At 47.5% G+C, this 16,541-nt stretch overlaps 1 protein-coding gene across 4 annotated transcripts in view; it reads left to right on the top strand.

Moving 5' to 3' along the window:
• Positions 1-16,541, top strand: part of MAMDC2 (MAM domain containing 2) — a 171,660-nt gene that overhangs the window by 76,805 nt on the left and 78,314 nt on the right. For 3 of the 4 annotated variants that reach the window (XM_042963626.1, XM_042963627.1, XM_042963629.1), the window contains 3 exons: positions 8,948-9,219; positions 11,337-11,421; positions 14,449-14,586. In XM_042963626.1, the coding sequence (XP_042819560.1) occupies positions 8,948-9,219; positions 11,337-11,421; positions 14,449-14,586 (495 nt within the window). The remainder of the gene's footprint in view (positions 1-8,947; positions 9,220-11,336; positions 11,422-14,448; positions 14,587-16,541) is intronic. The other variant, XM_042963628.1, reaches the window with a different exon arrangement.

Consider the following 16,541-nt stretch of genomic DNA (forward strand, 5'->3'; position numbering starts at 1 on the left):
TGTTTGCCAAAATTGCCTTGCATATGCATGAGCAAAAACATCTAGTTCTTTTCTCAGCAGCGTTAGCAGCAAAACTGGTAAGATAGAGGGTTGGAGTCTCTTCTAAGTCAAAATAAGAAAATTTCCTTGTAAGTGAACACATATTCCATGGAAGAAGGAGCCTTTTCTCCTTCCAGGTGCACTCAGGAGACCTGCCGAGTGAATTCGGGTATCTGGGGTCTCCCTGACATATTTCCTTTATCTTAAATAGAAGGACCTTTCTTTTTTTTTTTTTAATTTTTATTTCTGAGACACAGAGAGACTGAGCATGAGTGGGGGAGGGGCAGAGAGAGAGAGGGAGACACAGAATCTGAACTAGGCTCCAGGCACTGAGCTGTCAGCACAGAGCCCGAAGCGGGGCTCGAACCCACGGACCATGAGATCATGACCTGAGCCAAAGTCGGTCGCTCAATTGACTGAGCCACCCAGGCGCCCCTAGAAGGACCTTTCTAACTTTGCAGGGAATATCTTCCCCGCTCGGCCAAGTCATGTCGCGGAAAATGTGCTCTGAGAAACTGATTTTTGGTAGAACACGCTATCAGATAATGCAGCCTTTTCTTATATTTTCATAGTTATTTGTTAAATATTGTATCAAGTGGAGCTCCCTTTCCAGATATCCCATGACCTTTTACTGTCATGGTTTGGTTTTCTGTTGACGGTTGCTAAGGTAAACTTCTCTTCTTAAACTGCCACTGGGGCCAGCGGGGTTTAAATCTGTGCCCTTCCCAGACCCTACGCAGGAGGGTGGAGCCAACATCTGTGGTAGTGGTTTCCAATGTTGGTAGATTGTTTACACTGGAGATTGCCTGCTGGCGTTTGTTTTGACTTTTGCCAGGGTTAATGCTTTGTAATCTTCTAAGGCTCCTTTTGCAGTGTTAGCCAGGATATGAGAATCATTTCCCCGTTGTCAGGGGGAACGAAAATGGCATTTAAGGCGTCTAAGCAATGCTGACCTCATCACTTCCCCATGTAGCGCTGATCTCTGCACTTTGGCACTCCTCAAAATTGGAAGCTGATAAAACTCTAGGTCTCTTGAATCTAGAAATGTCACATACTGAAACATTTTCTGAATGCCTCCCCTAAACCCTGCATTCCAGAAGGACAAAGAATTGTGTGTTTTAACAATTCTTTGTGTATCTTGACATAATGAGAATTTCTGTTTCAGGAAGTTAACGGTGGGAGCATACATGAAGACATTAAGTGTCGTGTGAGTTGCCATTGAACTTACAGCTCACATTCAATACCATATTTCCTAAAATAATGGTAAATTGAGTAATTGTTACGAAATTCATGCCTAATGAGACATCTCCATAATAAAAAAGACTTTCAATGTATCCTTTATATGTAAACATGACGAAAGAAATCTATCATCAGGAAGGAGTTTATTCATTTATTTAAAAATATAGAGAACACCTAGGCAGATACGTATGATATGCTTAAAACCTAGGGAGCAATACGGACAAGTATGCTGCCTGGAAAAAGCTGTATCTAAATAGGATCACCATGGACAGTTGTCCAGGTTGTGCATTGCACAACTGTACCGAGTGGCTCTCTGAAGCAGAGACCTTAATGAAGTGTAGGTGTAAGTTAGGAAAGGAGGCAAGGGGTAGTAGAATGGAATGTATGAAGGAAGGGAGATGAAAGAGTATCGTAGGTGAAGAAAACACCACGTAAGAAGGCCTGGAAGAAAGAGAGAGTGTGACACCTTAGCTTAGAGGAGCTACAAGAAATCCTGTGCTGCTGTGTAGACTGTGATAGGGATACGGTGGTTAACTATGACAGCCAGAACAGCAGGGCAGGGCCTTATATCAAGGACAGTGTGGGGTTCCCTTGGGTACTTTAGGGCAGAAAGTGATACAATCAGTTCGGCATCATAGAATAACACCTTGGCTACTGCTTGGAGATCAGGTTTGCATGGGGCAAGACTGAAGCAGGGAGATGTACTGGGAGGCTATTCCAATAATCCAGACGGAAGAGGGTGTTCTAAACTTGTGCCAGAGAGGGGACCTGGAGGAATGGATGGCTTTGAGATACATTTAGGAAATTAAGTCCTCAAGACTGGTAGAATTTTGGAGAAGGGAGACAAAGGCATCAGTGAAGGTGCTGAGATTTCTTGGTTGGTCACTGGGTAGCCGGGGGCTCCAGTCACTCTGATTTGGAACTCAGAGGAAGAGCAGGATTGGGGGGTACAGAGAATGGGTTCGTGTCCAAGCAGAGATGCCCACCAGGAAGTTGGACACACGAGTCTGGAAGTAATGTGGATCCGGCTGGTGACATAGATTCGGGAGTCACCTGTAGAGAAATGAAGCTGGAAGTCACGGGTGTAAATCCGACAGGTGCTTGAAAGGGCCTGTAGCAGAAACAACTGACTAACAGGGGTTTAAACTTGCATTTGCTTCTCTCCTTCCTAATGAGAAGTACAGAGGCAGGAAGCCCAGACTGGTCTGCAGACTCCACAGTGTGGGCGGGAATCGGGGTCCTCCAGTGATTGTGCCAGGACCACAGCACCGACTCCCATCCTCAGGCCGCCTGCTAAAGGGACCGACTGTGTCAGCTTGCCTGGGACTCAGGGGGTTCCCAGGATACGAGACCTTCTGTTTCAAAACCAGGAAAGTCCCGGGCTAACTAGGATGAGTTGGTCACCCCAGTGATCTCCTGGGTTTGCACCTGGATGGCAGTTAAGCATCTGGCTCTTGATTTCAGCTCAGGTCATGACCTCACCATTGGTGGGATCGAGCCCCACATCAGGCTCTGCCCTGATGGAGCCTGCTTGGGATTCTCTATCTCCTTTCTCTGCCTGCCTCTCTCTCTCTCTCTCTCAAAATTAAAAAATATAAATAAACAAATGGGTCCTGCAGCTGCAGCCCATGGCACCCGCACCTCAGATGGGAAGGAGGAGGAAAGGAGGGACGAAAGGAGAAGCCAACTGCGTCGGGCCTGTCTTTAGAGGAACGTTCCTGGAAACCCCATCCAGCGAAGTGCTCTTACATCTCCGTCTGGAACTTTGTCATGGGCCACCTCTACATGCAAGGGTGGTGTGGCAGTGGCAATGTCCTGATTGGGGACAGCACCAGCCCCGATCAAACCAGGGCTCTTCAGAGAGGAAGCAGGAGAGAACGGATGGGGGGTAGGCAGTTAGCAGCTCCTGCTACAGGGAAAAAGACTCATCGGAGTAGAGACACCAGACGCAGACCCAGGGGAATGCACGCACTTAAGAGACGAGGGTAGGCCGGTCCCAAGGAGATGCGTGGGAAGAGCAGGTGGGAGGTAGGAGCAAAAACCTACAGAGAGAGGGTATGGAGGAGTCCCGAGGAAGAAAGCATTTTGCGACCCAGGGGAGTCGGAGACGTTAATGCCGCTCCCGTCTGATTTATAAGCAAAGCCACCTCGAAAGTGAAAGGTGCCACAGCCTTCCTGTGGAAATTGCCCTCAGGCCAGACACCCCAGAAGCGGGAGAAGATGCTGAGTCAGTTAGAGGAAGAAGCGAGACCCCACCTGTCCCCATGGCCTTCCCCCAGGACCAGGACTCGTGTTGCCAGTTGATGGTCACACTCTACATTCCGTGAGTCCAACCTGGGCCTCACAGTTGTCTTCCATTTTAATGCTAAGTGGCAGTGGAGGGAATAAAACCTTCCCCGGGGCACTATTGCACAGCAAGCTCGCTTCCAGCCCCGCACATGAAGTTTCCAGTTTCCTGCACTCAGAGGCATGGCTGCGGCTCCCCTGGTACCAAGGGGAAATTCTTACTTATAAATGGATACCGGGAAAAGTCAACTTGCATGGCAGGAAAAAGGGTCCACCCTGCCCACAGCCCTGGGTGCTGGGATGGCCCTGAAGCCTCTATGTGACAATTTGCTGCTGCTGTTGAAATGCAGGCTTCCTTTCTCCGTAAGCAAAGCAGAATTTGAGACGTTCCCCAGCACGAGAGCCTCTGCTGTACCAGAGGATTCATTCTGGGAGGGCTTTCTTACCAGTTGGGACCAAAATAGGACTGTGAATGCCAGTCACTTCTTCTCAATTATAGATCATTTTCTCCATTACATTTCAGAAGCAGGTCCTGCCTTTTAAGTCACACTAAAAATCAGTCCACCTCAGTGCATTGCTGTCTGGGGGGATTTAGGCTTAAGTGCATACCTCTTAGAGCTCATTCATGTCTATGCATGGCAGATAACTGAAAGCCAGGGGTTTGGAGCAGTTCTGCTGAATGGGAATGAGGAGTTTCCTGAAACTGTGTCATTATTAGGCACCTGGCAAAGAGAGGGAAGGAAAGAAGCCTTTCCCATCTAAAACATTTCCTGGAGATCTGCCTCGCAAAACTCTGTAGAGAGACCCTTTCTAATGCAGCAGGGAGACTGGAAGTCTGGCAGACTTGCTTACATTGGGCAGTACAGAGCACCTGTTGTCTGACGCATAGGGGTCCAACCCAGCCCGCAAATGGATGCGCACATAGTGCCTTCTCAATGCAAGCGAATAAATACTTACCAGGACGCTGAGCTGAAACTCTGGGCTGTGCCTTGTATTTATGAGCCGGTGCTGCCCTCATGCTGAGTGGCTCCTTGTTGCCCCAGACCCCACACCCCAGCAGTAACTATAGGAGATATTGGCTGGGGTCCTCTGAGCCCAAGATTGTGGGGTCTCTGTCCCCTGTCACTAATCCAAGTGCAGGTGCAAATATCTTATTCTGCATGCATTGATTCTAACCTCTGGTTTGCTAACATCCTTTGCAGGTGGTGGAAGGTATACTACTAAAGATCAACTATAAGGCATACCCTAATTTTATAAAACTGTGCAAAAAGCCTTTTATAGTCGAGGCGATATGACAGAAAAGTTAATCTGGTTATTGTGTTATCTGTATGAAGAGTATTTGTAGAAAAGCCCATATGGGCTTGCACGTTAGAAACATCGGTCCATCTAGGCTTCCGCAATAAAGAAAAGGAAGAAAACTTTGCCCTCCTGCTATAAGAAGATGAATACAATTATGAAAAGATAGATTAATAAAGAGACAGACTAGGAAATGTTTGGAGGCAGCATGGAGCGGTGGGAGGCAGCAGTTGGGGGGGGTGGTGGAAAGCAGGGACTTGGAGCCCAACCTTGGTTCACTTGCCGTGACTGTAGACTGCTGCACTGACCTTTGTGAATCTCTTTCCTCCCTTGTCAAGTGGCATTTCCTGCCTGATAGAGATCATCCGTCAGATTAAGAGGGAAGAACACACATCAAGAATCTCATGCCTACAACACAACAAATGTCAGTTCCTTTTGAATCTTTGTTTCTTATCCATATATATTCATATAGTGATTTACTAAACCACAGAGGATACTAGTAAAGCTAGACACAGAAGGTGAGCATACTTTAGGCAAACCGTAGAAATCTGTGATTTTTCTTAGATATTCTCAGAACAGAACTTTCTTCTGCTAGAGGTAATCAGATTTATTAATCATTGTGAGTCTGATAGAAAAAAAAAACAGATACTAACAATCCCGAATATTTAATACAGTTTTTACATTTGAGAAATGCTATACAATTTATTTTCTAGTAACAGAGTCAACAGTTTTTGAGAACCCCTATGCCCATTGCGTTTTGCATACATTTGACTTTTTAATTTTTTGGAAGTCTTTGATGTGTGAAGAAAGCAAGACTCCTTCAAAATGTAAGCTGATGGCTTTATACATAATTGAAGATGTGCTACGTGAGGCATCCTCTCTCCTACATAGGCAAAAAAAAAAAAAAAAAAAAAAAGAAAGAAAACCTTCTGAACATCTGCCGGGTGCTTTGCATGCATTCTTATCTGGGCTGCTTTGATCAGCTGGTAAATCCCAGAGATGGTTGTCATGGCAGAAAACACAGTCAGGCAATGGGACGGCTGTGGCTGAGACCTAGAAAGAGGTGTGCCCACAGCTTTGGAGCAGGAACCAAGGAGAATGGATACAGCTGCACGTGGATATCCCGTGCAGTGGGCAGGAATTGGTGTCGGAAGGGCAGGATGATGGGTAGCAGGTAAGGCAAGTGGCAGCTGGCATCAGGGAGGTCCCACGTGAGATGACGAGGTGAGCGAGCCACCAGGAAGAGTAGACTGATCGGGTAGCTGGAAAGATAGGAGCTAACATCTATTAAGAGTTTGCCCCATGCAAACCCTTGGGCACAGTGCTGAGATCTTTACTTACGTTACCTTATTTAATCTTTAAAACTCTGCCAAGTCAGTGTTTTAGCATTCTCATTCCACCAATGAAGAAAGGGAGTCTCAGATAGTATAAGTAACTGGCTCAAAATGACACGATTTGTAAGTGATGTGATTGGAATTTGAACCAACATCAGTCTGGAGCGATAACTGTGACCCTCCCCCCCTCTCCACCATGCGCTTCCACAGGCAGGACCCCATCCCAGGAGACAGGCAGCAAGGCCTTCAGGAAATCTGGTGAGAAGGTCATTGCCTGAGTTCAGGGGGCTGGACTTCAGCCCGGGGAAGGAAACTGCCAGAAAGAAGGCCATGTCCTTGTGTTCGACGTGCGTGGTACTAAGAGCTAACAAAATAGAGACATAGGCGTCATTATCAGATTTAGGTCACGAGTTTTCACCCAGGATCATACATGTGCCAAGGTCCAGTTTGGATGGGATGGTGAGTAGTCCCGGATGACAGCCAGGGGAGCTTAGCTGTGAGGATAGGCAACCAGGAGGGGCCCAGCGCTAAAGAGCGTAGAGGCCTAGACGTCAACGTGGAGGGGTCAACTGAGGTGAACTGGGTGAAGAATGTTGTCATCTTAGCATTGAAAAGGTGCTACTGGTCTGCTACCTCAACAAATGTTGGTTGGCTCCGAACTGTAGTGGACAAAAAGGAGGCGACATCAATTTCTCACTATCTCTGGAACAACTCAAGGACCCCTCCCCCTGACGATAAGAGAAATAACTAACAATTGGCATTACAGTTTACAAAGCATTTTTAGATACATCATTTTCATCAGGTCCTTACAATGACCCCGTAGATTGCAAGTCCTAGCTCACTGGGGCCTTATGTTCTCAACTCGGCACAAAAGGTGAAAATCGGACACCATCAAAATTGCCCTTGAAACTTCCTTAAGTTGCAGACTGCAGTGGATGTGGCTCCCTATATATTATACTATTTCCATGTGCAACACAGCCAGTTTTCCTTTTACTGCTGAAATATAGAAGCAGATTTTATTTAGTGGCTATTTGTATGAAATCATTCCGTGTGGATCTGAGTACGTTGAGTGCCTTCCCAAAGTATTAATGTATAGGTAACCGGACTCCACTGTTTTGTTCTCCCCATTTTGCAGATACAGAAACTGATGACACAGCCTATGCATGGTAGAGTTTTAAGCAACGGTTGTGCTTTACAGATCCTGGGTGGGGTCCACTGCACCGCACGGTCACCCCAGCATAACCATTACACCTGAAAGACAGTACATTCATCAGCAAATAGAATGCAGGGCTACCAAGAAGGCCCCTGTGATTCATGTGCTGGCCAGATTGCCAGAGTGATGGTCCCAGCACACTGTGCCCTGGCTATCAGAAGTTGAAAGACTGCCCGCTGGAAGTAGATATTGATCTCAAAACCCTTCACAGGCCAGGGAAGCTCCCTGAAGATAGCACCCTAACTGCGAGGCTGGCCATTAGCTGAGCGTCTGCTGGCCCATCAGTGCTCACCACGAAAGCCCCGGGGGCCCGGCTGGGGTGGGCATTTGGGGCAATGAGTGTGCGGGGTGGGGGCGGGGGCCGAAGGACATCAAGCAAAGCAAAGAGGAATTTCAGGGCCTTTCTAGTAAGAGTTTGGTGTTGGGGAGCCTAAAATGCCAGCGGTGGGGGAGGTAATTCCAGGATGGAAGGCCGCAGGTTAGATGCTGGCCACGAATATGGGAAACTCTGAGCAAGCATGAGAGTGCAGTGGGTCCCTGAGATACACAGGCGCATCAGGTCACTGCTGTAGGAAGCTGCCGACCAGAGTCAGATTCAGAAGGCTCAGGTTACAGTTCTTGCTTCCAATATGTTTTATTTCGTTGTTTTTTGTTTTTTCGTAGAAACTCTGCTCCACATCGTGGTATAGCCCACAGATCTCCACCTATCAGTGTCAAGAATGGGGAAGGGAGGCAGGAGGAGGGGAGGGGACTATAAAGAGGGCAAGGAAAGGAGGAGGCTGAGGAGGAGGTTGGGGGGAAAGCGGAAGGAGAAGAGAGAAAAGGAGAGAAGGAAAAGCGGAGGAAGGAGGAGGGGGTGGAGGAGAAGGAAGTGATGAGTGGCCTGTTTTCCGTGATTTACGTTTGCGTTCCCATTTAGTTATCAGAACTGTGACGTTTAGCTGACACTGAACTTTTTGTGCCTAGGCCCCAGGATCTGTGGCAACCAAATGCATTCAATGTGCTATAATGATGCCAATTAAATGCAGGTCAAATCACTGGGTATGTGGGGAGTTGTTGAAGGAGAAGGTTGAGTCCATCAAGGTATTGTGACTCCAGCAGAGGCATGCTGCTTTTCTGGCTTCTGTAGCCCCTCCGCCTGACTTCTCAAACTCGCATTTATGTGGGGACAAGGAAGATGAAAGCTGCATGCTGAGTGGGCCTGGTGTAAGATCATAAAAGGCCACGGACTCTTGGCTTCAGTGTCAGGAGGTAATAGGGAGTAGTGGGGATTATGGTAAAATGGAGCCCCCATGTCACCCTCTGAAGAGGCAGCACTCCTTAGGTCCAGCCTGTTGTGGTCACATGTCGCATGATAGTGGTCTCTGTGTTGTGGGGCCTTCTAATTTTTCACAAGAAGGCAGAGATCCCATGTGCAAGCAACATTCAATGGGCCATTGAAACGCATCTGCAGGCTGTCTCTTCACTGGACCACAGCTGTGTATTTCCCTGAATTGCAAACAGCAGACTGATCCTCTCCGGGGCTCCCTTCTCTTTCCAGGCCATTACATTTACGTGGACACCTCCTTTGCCAAACAGGGGGAAAAGGCCATGCTGCTAAGTTCTGACCTACAGGCTGAGGAATGGAGCTGCCTCCGACTGGTCTACCAGATAACTGCGTCTTCAAGGTTTCCATCAGATACCAGCCGGCTGAACCTCTATGTGAGATTTGAAGACGAAAGCTTTGATCGCTTGCTTTGGTCAGCTAAGGAGCCTTCTGACAGCTGGCTCATAGCCAGCTTGGACTTGCAGAACAGTTCCAAGAAATTCAAGGTCGGTGGAATTTAGGCACACGGCTTATCACGTAGCATTGTGCTATTCTGAGATCGTATGCAACCTTCTGCCACTGAAGTTAGTTATCTCCTATGTTAGGATGCACTGCCTCATGAGACATGCATCCCAGGGACACCGGGTGGCTCAGTTGGTTAAGCATCCGACTCGGTTTCAGCTCAGGTCACAATCTCATGGTTTGTAAAATTGAGCCCCATATCAGGCTCTGCGCTGACAGCACAGAGCTTGCTTGGGGTTCTCTCTCTCTCTCTCTCTCTCTCTCTCTCAAAAATAAACAAATAAATAAACATTTTAAAAAAGAGATGCATCCCAGAAGAAAAATAATAATTAATATATAGCAAATTGATACTTTGCTTATTCTTTAAAAGAACTTCTTCCCAGATTTTTTCTTGTCTATTTAAGTGGGACTTCTGTGAGAATCCAAATGGGACCTAAACCAACCTCTTCAATGGAAATTTGCTTTCTAATGGGCTTTCGGGAGCCTTCTCACTTCTTTTTTCTTTTTTTAATGTTTATTTATTTTTGAGAGAGAGAGAGAGAGAGAGGGGGGGGGGGGGACAGAGGATCCAAAGCAGGCTCTGTGCTGGCAGTAGAGAACCTGACGTGGGCCTCGAACTCACAAACAGTGAAATCAAGACCTGAGCCAAAGTCAGATGCTTAACCGACTGAGCCACCCAGGCGCCCCTGCATTCTCATTTCTAATAATTTTGTTTCGTCCTTCTAAGCTGTGTGTATTATCTTCCTAATGGCTTGTTTGCTACAAATCTTGAACAAAACATTTACTAAGATAAAAGGAAAAGTGACGATACCTTGAAAAGGGAAAACCACTTAAAGGATATGTTCTAATTCCTTTCCCAAGATGGAGGCTGTTCCCTCAGAAGTGATGGAAAAGGAAGGTAGATGATGTAACATGAAACTGGGTGTTATGTGGGACAGGAAAGGAGGATGGATCTGAACTCACTTGTCCAAACACAAAGTATGGTATTTCGTGAGACAGGGCCTTCACGAAAACTCTCTCCATTCTTTAAATCCTTTTTTTTTTTTTAATATTTGTTTATTTTTGAGCTAGAGAGAGCACGCACTCACGTGCATGAGGGAGGGGCAGAGAGAAAGAAGGGGACAGGGGATGTGAAGTGGGCTGTCAACACAGCCGGATGAGGGACTCCAGCTCACAAAAAGTGAGATCATGACCTGAGCTGAAGCTGGACACTCAACCGACTGAGCCACCGGGCTCCCTCTCTCCATTTCTATTTCCCTTTTCAATTCCCTTTCTCATCTCTCCCCTCAAAAAGGGTTGCAATGTTGTATTCTCTCCCCCTACCTCCCCCTGCTACATGCAGCCTCCCCGCCAGGCAGGAGGGAGAGTTGAGGGAAGGTTGAGGTCTGAATTCCCTAGTTCATACTGTCTTCCTGTCTATCGGCCACATCCTAAATCTACCAGCATAGTTGCCAGAGATTGGTCTAAAATCACATAAGGAAAAGCAAATGCGTCCAGAAACTGGACCAAATGTGAGCCACAACAGTGCTTGAAATCAGCCACAGACATTGTCGAGCTGCCTTCTGTTCTTTATGTAAAATTTTCAGGTTTTTTTTCAGCCATACAGAAAGTACAAGTTGATTTATGAGGCTCTTCTGTCTCCCGTGGAGTCTCCCACGGCTGGTCAGATTGTGCCTCCCTCCTCCTCCTCCCCCTCCTCCGAAGGGTTTCCCCCTGAAGCCTCTGCCCTCAGTTCCTGACCGTTCTCAGAACGGATTTCTCCAGGGGTGCGGGCACTCCTCTCCATCCACGGCCACTCGGTGCTCCCAGAGGCTCTAGAGAAGGGGGTGACAATTGGGATGACAATTGGGATGACAATTAAAGACACTTGACTCCAACCGTGTACTGGACACCTTGCTCACCTATACACACACACACCACACGCACACATATTCTTTTAACAAAGCCCCCCATGAGATTGGTATACAATAGCAGTTAGCGGAGACAAGCAGCCTCGCTTTGCCATGAATTGCTGAGCATTTCCTGACAAGTAACTGAAATACTGAACCAAGGAAACACAGTGTGGGTAGCCTAACTCCTTGCTTCCTCATGTGTCGTGCAGATTTTAATCGAAGGTGTGCTGGGCCAGGGAAACACAGCCAGCATTGCGCTCTTTGAAATCAAGATGACAACCGGCTACTGTATCGGTAAGTGGGCTTCATTTTCAGTGCATCGGAGCGTGAATCTGTTTCTAAAATCTGTTGCCAGAGGGAACTGAATCAATCCTGAAGGCAAAGTATTTTATAGAAGTCAGCACATCATGCATAGTAGTTCGGATGCTTTGCGAGTTTCACTTGAATGGTATACGTTGTGTCTGTCTATGGCGGAGGAAGGCTCCTTGGGGTTTGCCCTGACCGGGTGGATATATAAAGGAAAAGTAGATGCCACTACTATAACTTGACTTACTTCCTGAACTTCAACATGTTCTATTAAAAATAATTTCCGGTTTGCTAGGAACTCAGCTTTTGCCAGAAAAGCGGGCATCCTATTCCCTTCTTTCCCCAGCTTACTCCTTTTCTCTCATGCACACCTCTGCCCCTGTCTTAATGTCACCATTGTTGCTTAGATGCCCCGGGAGCAGGGCTGGTTGGGTGCCTTTTATGTGCCGGCTTCTGAGAGGGTGCAAAGAGAAGACACAGTCCTTCCTCTGTGGCCGCTGGCTCACCTTCTGTCTGTCTGCCCCTGGCACTATTTCTGTCTATGATGGGCGCTCCTGGAGAAGGCCAGGCCAGGCTGTGGGGGTGCACGGAGGAGGAGGACAGGAATCTGGCAGGACTGAACACCAGCGATGCATTTGAGCTGGGGTTTCATGAAGCCGGGGCGGCATTTGGTCAAGTGCAAGTGCAGAGCAGGAAGGGAATAGCTCTCTATGGGTAGACCCCAGAAGGCAGGAAGCGGAGGGCATTCTCGGGCTCAGGTCAGAAGCTGAGTAGGGTGTCTGGAGTTAAATCAGGACTGTCAAGGGAGTCTTAAGGAAGAGTCTGGATCTCAGCCAGCCCGCCGGGGAGTATGGATGATTCCATGGTTGGCAGGGGCTCGAAGTGGGCAGAGGAGGGGCCTGAGGCTGCCTTTTGCCATGGTGAGACTCTGGCTGTCCCGTGGAAAATGCCGTGGAAACAAGGAGAATATGTAGGAGAGGAAAACCCCCAGGAAGAGGTTGTAACATTACAAACGGGGCACCATGAAGGTCTAACACTGGGCTTGAACAGGGAAAAGGCGGTAGACTTGAGAGATTTTTCGGCACTGACATTCTTTGGAGGTTGAATGGCTATGGAGAGGAAGAGGAAGGAGAGTCAGAGACAGTTCTGAATAAAAAGGAGACTTTGTTGATTTCCTGAATCTCCCCTGTCTGTTCTGACCTTCCAAGTGTAATACTAAGGCAAGTGAAAGAAAGCGGAGGGGGAATGTGACCATGTTCTGAAGTATGGGGGGGGGTGGTGGTTAGACCCATGCGCCTCCCAGTAGCTCCCACCTCCACTCCCTGTGCCCCACAGCCTCTGTTTCTCCACCTGTAAAATGGAGATAAAATGCTTCCCTCACAGGAATAAGGTGGAAACTGATGCGGTCACAGGTATCAAGGTGACTGACACAGTGCTGGGCACTTTAAAAATGTTAATTTCCTCTCTTCAATTTCCTCTCTTTCCTTGCTCAAATGCTTCCTGTGTGTTAAAAAAACCAAAGGAGTCTCAACACCTTTACCCTGTTGAGATGCAGGAGCCCACTGTCCCCTCCCTCAGCTTTCTTTCTGTGCATTCCCTTTGCTGATTTCCTCTACAATAAGGTTAATAATAGTACCTACTGTTGAGGATTAAATAAGTCAATTCAGATAAAGTGCTCTGAACAGTACCTGGCACATGAAGGACTATTTTGCTTTTTATTTTACTCTTCAGCAAAGCCCTTGGTACTGAATGTGTGGCATCACTTGACAGAACTGCAGTGGTAAAGTTGCAGCTAAAAATCTTAAATTCTTTAAGTGATGGCTAATGTAAAAACACATCGATAACGGTATCAGTCAGGGTCCTGGCAGGAAAGTGGAATCAGAAGGTCCATTCAACCTGAGTAATTTGAAGAAGCCTCTTTAGGGGCTACAAGGGTGTGGGTGGGTAAAGGAAACCGGCAAAAGCTTATGTGGTAATCCAGGACTACTAAGAGCAATGATTTATCAGTCATTAGGGCAAGAGAGGAGGGGCCACCAGAGCCTGGAGCCAGTGGCCGTGTGGTGAGGGCTCTTGACAAGACCTATGCCCTCGGGAGAGGGACACAGCCAACCCACGGTGACCCGGCAGGGCTGGAGCTGGAGGAATGAACACCACCAACCTTGTTCTCCTCCCACTTTCTGTCGGTCCAACCCAACTGGAAGCCAGAAGGCAGGGGAAGCCATTGAAACAGTCCATACAAGTCCACCTCTGGAGGACAAAGCAGAGTGAGAAAAGGTAGGGGCGGGGTCTGCAAGGACAATGAGAGATGGCCAAGACAATCATACTTCATATTTTTAGTTGATGATTATGGGAGTCAATAGAGGCACTGGTTTGTGAACTTCTTATTCCTTCTAAAGGAGTCTGTTGACTGGGAACAGTTTATCTGCACAAACATGTCAGTGCTACTAAATGTAGGGGGTGGGTGAAGTCTCTTTACTTTCCCTCTTCTCCTTTCAGTAGCTGCAGAAGGACCCCGAGCCTAGGATATGCCTTCCTTGTCTATTCTATTTTTTATTAATAAGAAAAGCAGAGCGTGTTGGCATCTAGGAAACATGTCCTTTAGCCCCGGGTATCTTGTCTACCCTCTGGAGCTAGGAGAGTAGTCCTAAATAGGGCTTTGGAGCCGAGGTGACTGACCCACCAAGCACTAACCATTGTGCTGGGAGCCGTCCGCTTTTACGACAGCCCTGTGTGGTGGGAGTGATCCCCTCATTTCACAGATGAAGAAACAGAGGCTAAGAAAAGTCATGCTGTAAGCCACGTGGCTAGCAAGTGGACAGGCCATAATCCAAAGACGCAATGACGAATCGCAGCTTCCAGTATTGTCCAGGGATCCTGGTGCAGAACTTCCCATGGTCAAAGGGAAGGAGAAACCTTCCCTAAGAGCAAACCCTGCAGTGAGCATGGAGATACAAACCTCGCTGTGACTGTGCCTCCACAAAGTGTGTCTTTCTTTCTTTCTTTCTCTTCTGCCAGAATGTGACTTCGAAGAAAACCACCTGTGTGGCTTTGTGAACCGCTGGAACCCCAATGTGAACTGGTTTGTCGGAGGAGGAAACATTCGGAACTCCCCTTCCATTCTCCCGCAGGATCACACCTTCAAGAACGAACTAGGTGAGCTGGGGACAGATGGGGTCCCTTTCCTGGAATAAGTGTTTCTGCCTCTTCCCCCCTCCTGTCTACATTGACCCAACTGTGGCCTCGTCAACAGAGAAGGAAGGGGAAGGGAGGGTGAGTATGCGCCTGGAGGCCTCTTGAAAGAGAGGAAAGAAGGGGCCATGAGATCGAGACAGACAGCAGACAGAAGCTCTCTAGCCAAGGAGAAGGCCACCCAGTTCAAGGCTTTCCTGCACCTGTGACCTGGCCTTGCTATTTTCACGTTTCCATACTATGTTTTACTTTCTTATGTTTGTTGTTCGATATTTCTTATTTCTAAAGACCAGGCTGGAATGATCCTAGGTCACTTTTCACTAAAGATAGATGGAGTGGTGGGAACAAGTCCTTAAGAATTTCCCAAGTGGCCCTGAGGTGAACCTAAATGGCCAAGGAGGAATCCTGAAAGCGGGGTGCACCAGGGCCACCTAGTGGCCACGTGGACTGTGGCCTCTGCAGGAAGATGGAGAGCAGAGGCTATTGGTGACAGGTTGACTTTGAGGAGAAAGCTTCCATAGAAAGGGAGACACGGGCCGAGGGCTTATTCCTAAGGATTACAACAGCCCTCACCTGGACCCTGGTAGGCTTCATGAAAGCCACGGTCTCCCCACAGTTGCAAGCCATTCCAGCCCTCAACCCCAAGGTCTTGCCAACGAGCGAGATTCTGGTAACTGACTCTCCATCGACAGCAAGAATAGGAATTTTGGTTCTGTGGCAAACAGCACTTTTGTCTACTTTGATCTGTTGCCGTGTGGATACTGAGGTCATCTGCTCAGTCCCGATAAATTGCTGACGATGACACTGTGTCCCCATACCTGAAGGCATGCCAACCTGTAAAGAACATGTTCTTCCCTTTGCTGCTCATCTGTGGTAATTTCTTTTTATATGTATATTTGTAACTTTGTCTCTAACTGTTTTTCAAGCGGCCATGCTGCAGCTTATCTTGCCTCTAGACGGTCTCCATCCTGACCTTATTGCTCCCTTTGCTCCGGTTCTGTCTCCTTTATATTCAAACTCACACTCAGTTTCCTAAAAGAGCCAGGCGGATTTTATAAAGTGGGCGGCATGTGGGCTGGGGGAGGACTGTGGCAAACTAGAGAGTGCATACCCTGTACAAAGGGTCCTCAGCTCCGATTAATTGCTGCCAATGTGAGAATGCAGGTCTGGGGGGCACAGATCTTTTGATTTCTTAAGATAATCAGGAAGGCAAGGGTTTTATATGAAATTTCCCCAATTTTTTAAAGTTGGTAAATATTTTCTTTAAAAATACTGCATGACCCATTAAAACACGTCCTCCGGCCAGGCCCAGTTAGCCAACTTCTATCTCACAACCTTCATTTTATATATTCCATTTCTTTTTCAACATGTCCAGTACAAAATGTTTAGAAGTAACTGCATATTAAAAGGTTGGAGCCTCCTGGGCTCACCTGTTTAAGACAAATCCAACTTTGGATCTAGCATTTTCATTCATTTGACCCTGTACGGGGGCTGACTGGAAAAATGGCAATAAAATGGCACTTCTCCTAAGGTCCTTGCCCAGTTTCAAAGAACATACATCCGAGAGAGGGAAAAGGATTTCTATCACACCTGGATGTAAGACAAGGTAGCCTGTGTCCAGTGCTCTAAGCGTGGTCCCCCACTTTGGTCAAAAAAAAAGAAAAGTGCTGGGTATTCAGAAACAGGAGGGATCACTCGTTCCTTGGATGTCCTAGAAGACATGATAAAGTCAACTGCTTTTGAGGGATGGGTATGATCTTGACAGGCAGAGACAAGGCCTCACATGCCAGGAAAGAGATTTTAACTTTATCCTGTTGACAATGGGAGGCCATCGGAGAGACCTCTGAGCTGGGAGAGAAGCGATCACAGCAAAAGGTATTAGGTTGGTTAACCAGACACTGATTACTCAGTAGAGGGAA

Source organism: Panthera tigris, chromosome D4 (assembly GCF_018350195.1).
Source record: "Panthera tigris isolate Pti1 chromosome D4, P.tigris_Pti1_mat1.1, whole genome shotgun sequence".
Taxonomy (NCBI): domain Eukaryota; kingdom Metazoa; phylum Chordata; class Mammalia; order Carnivora; family Felidae; genus Panthera; species Panthera tigris.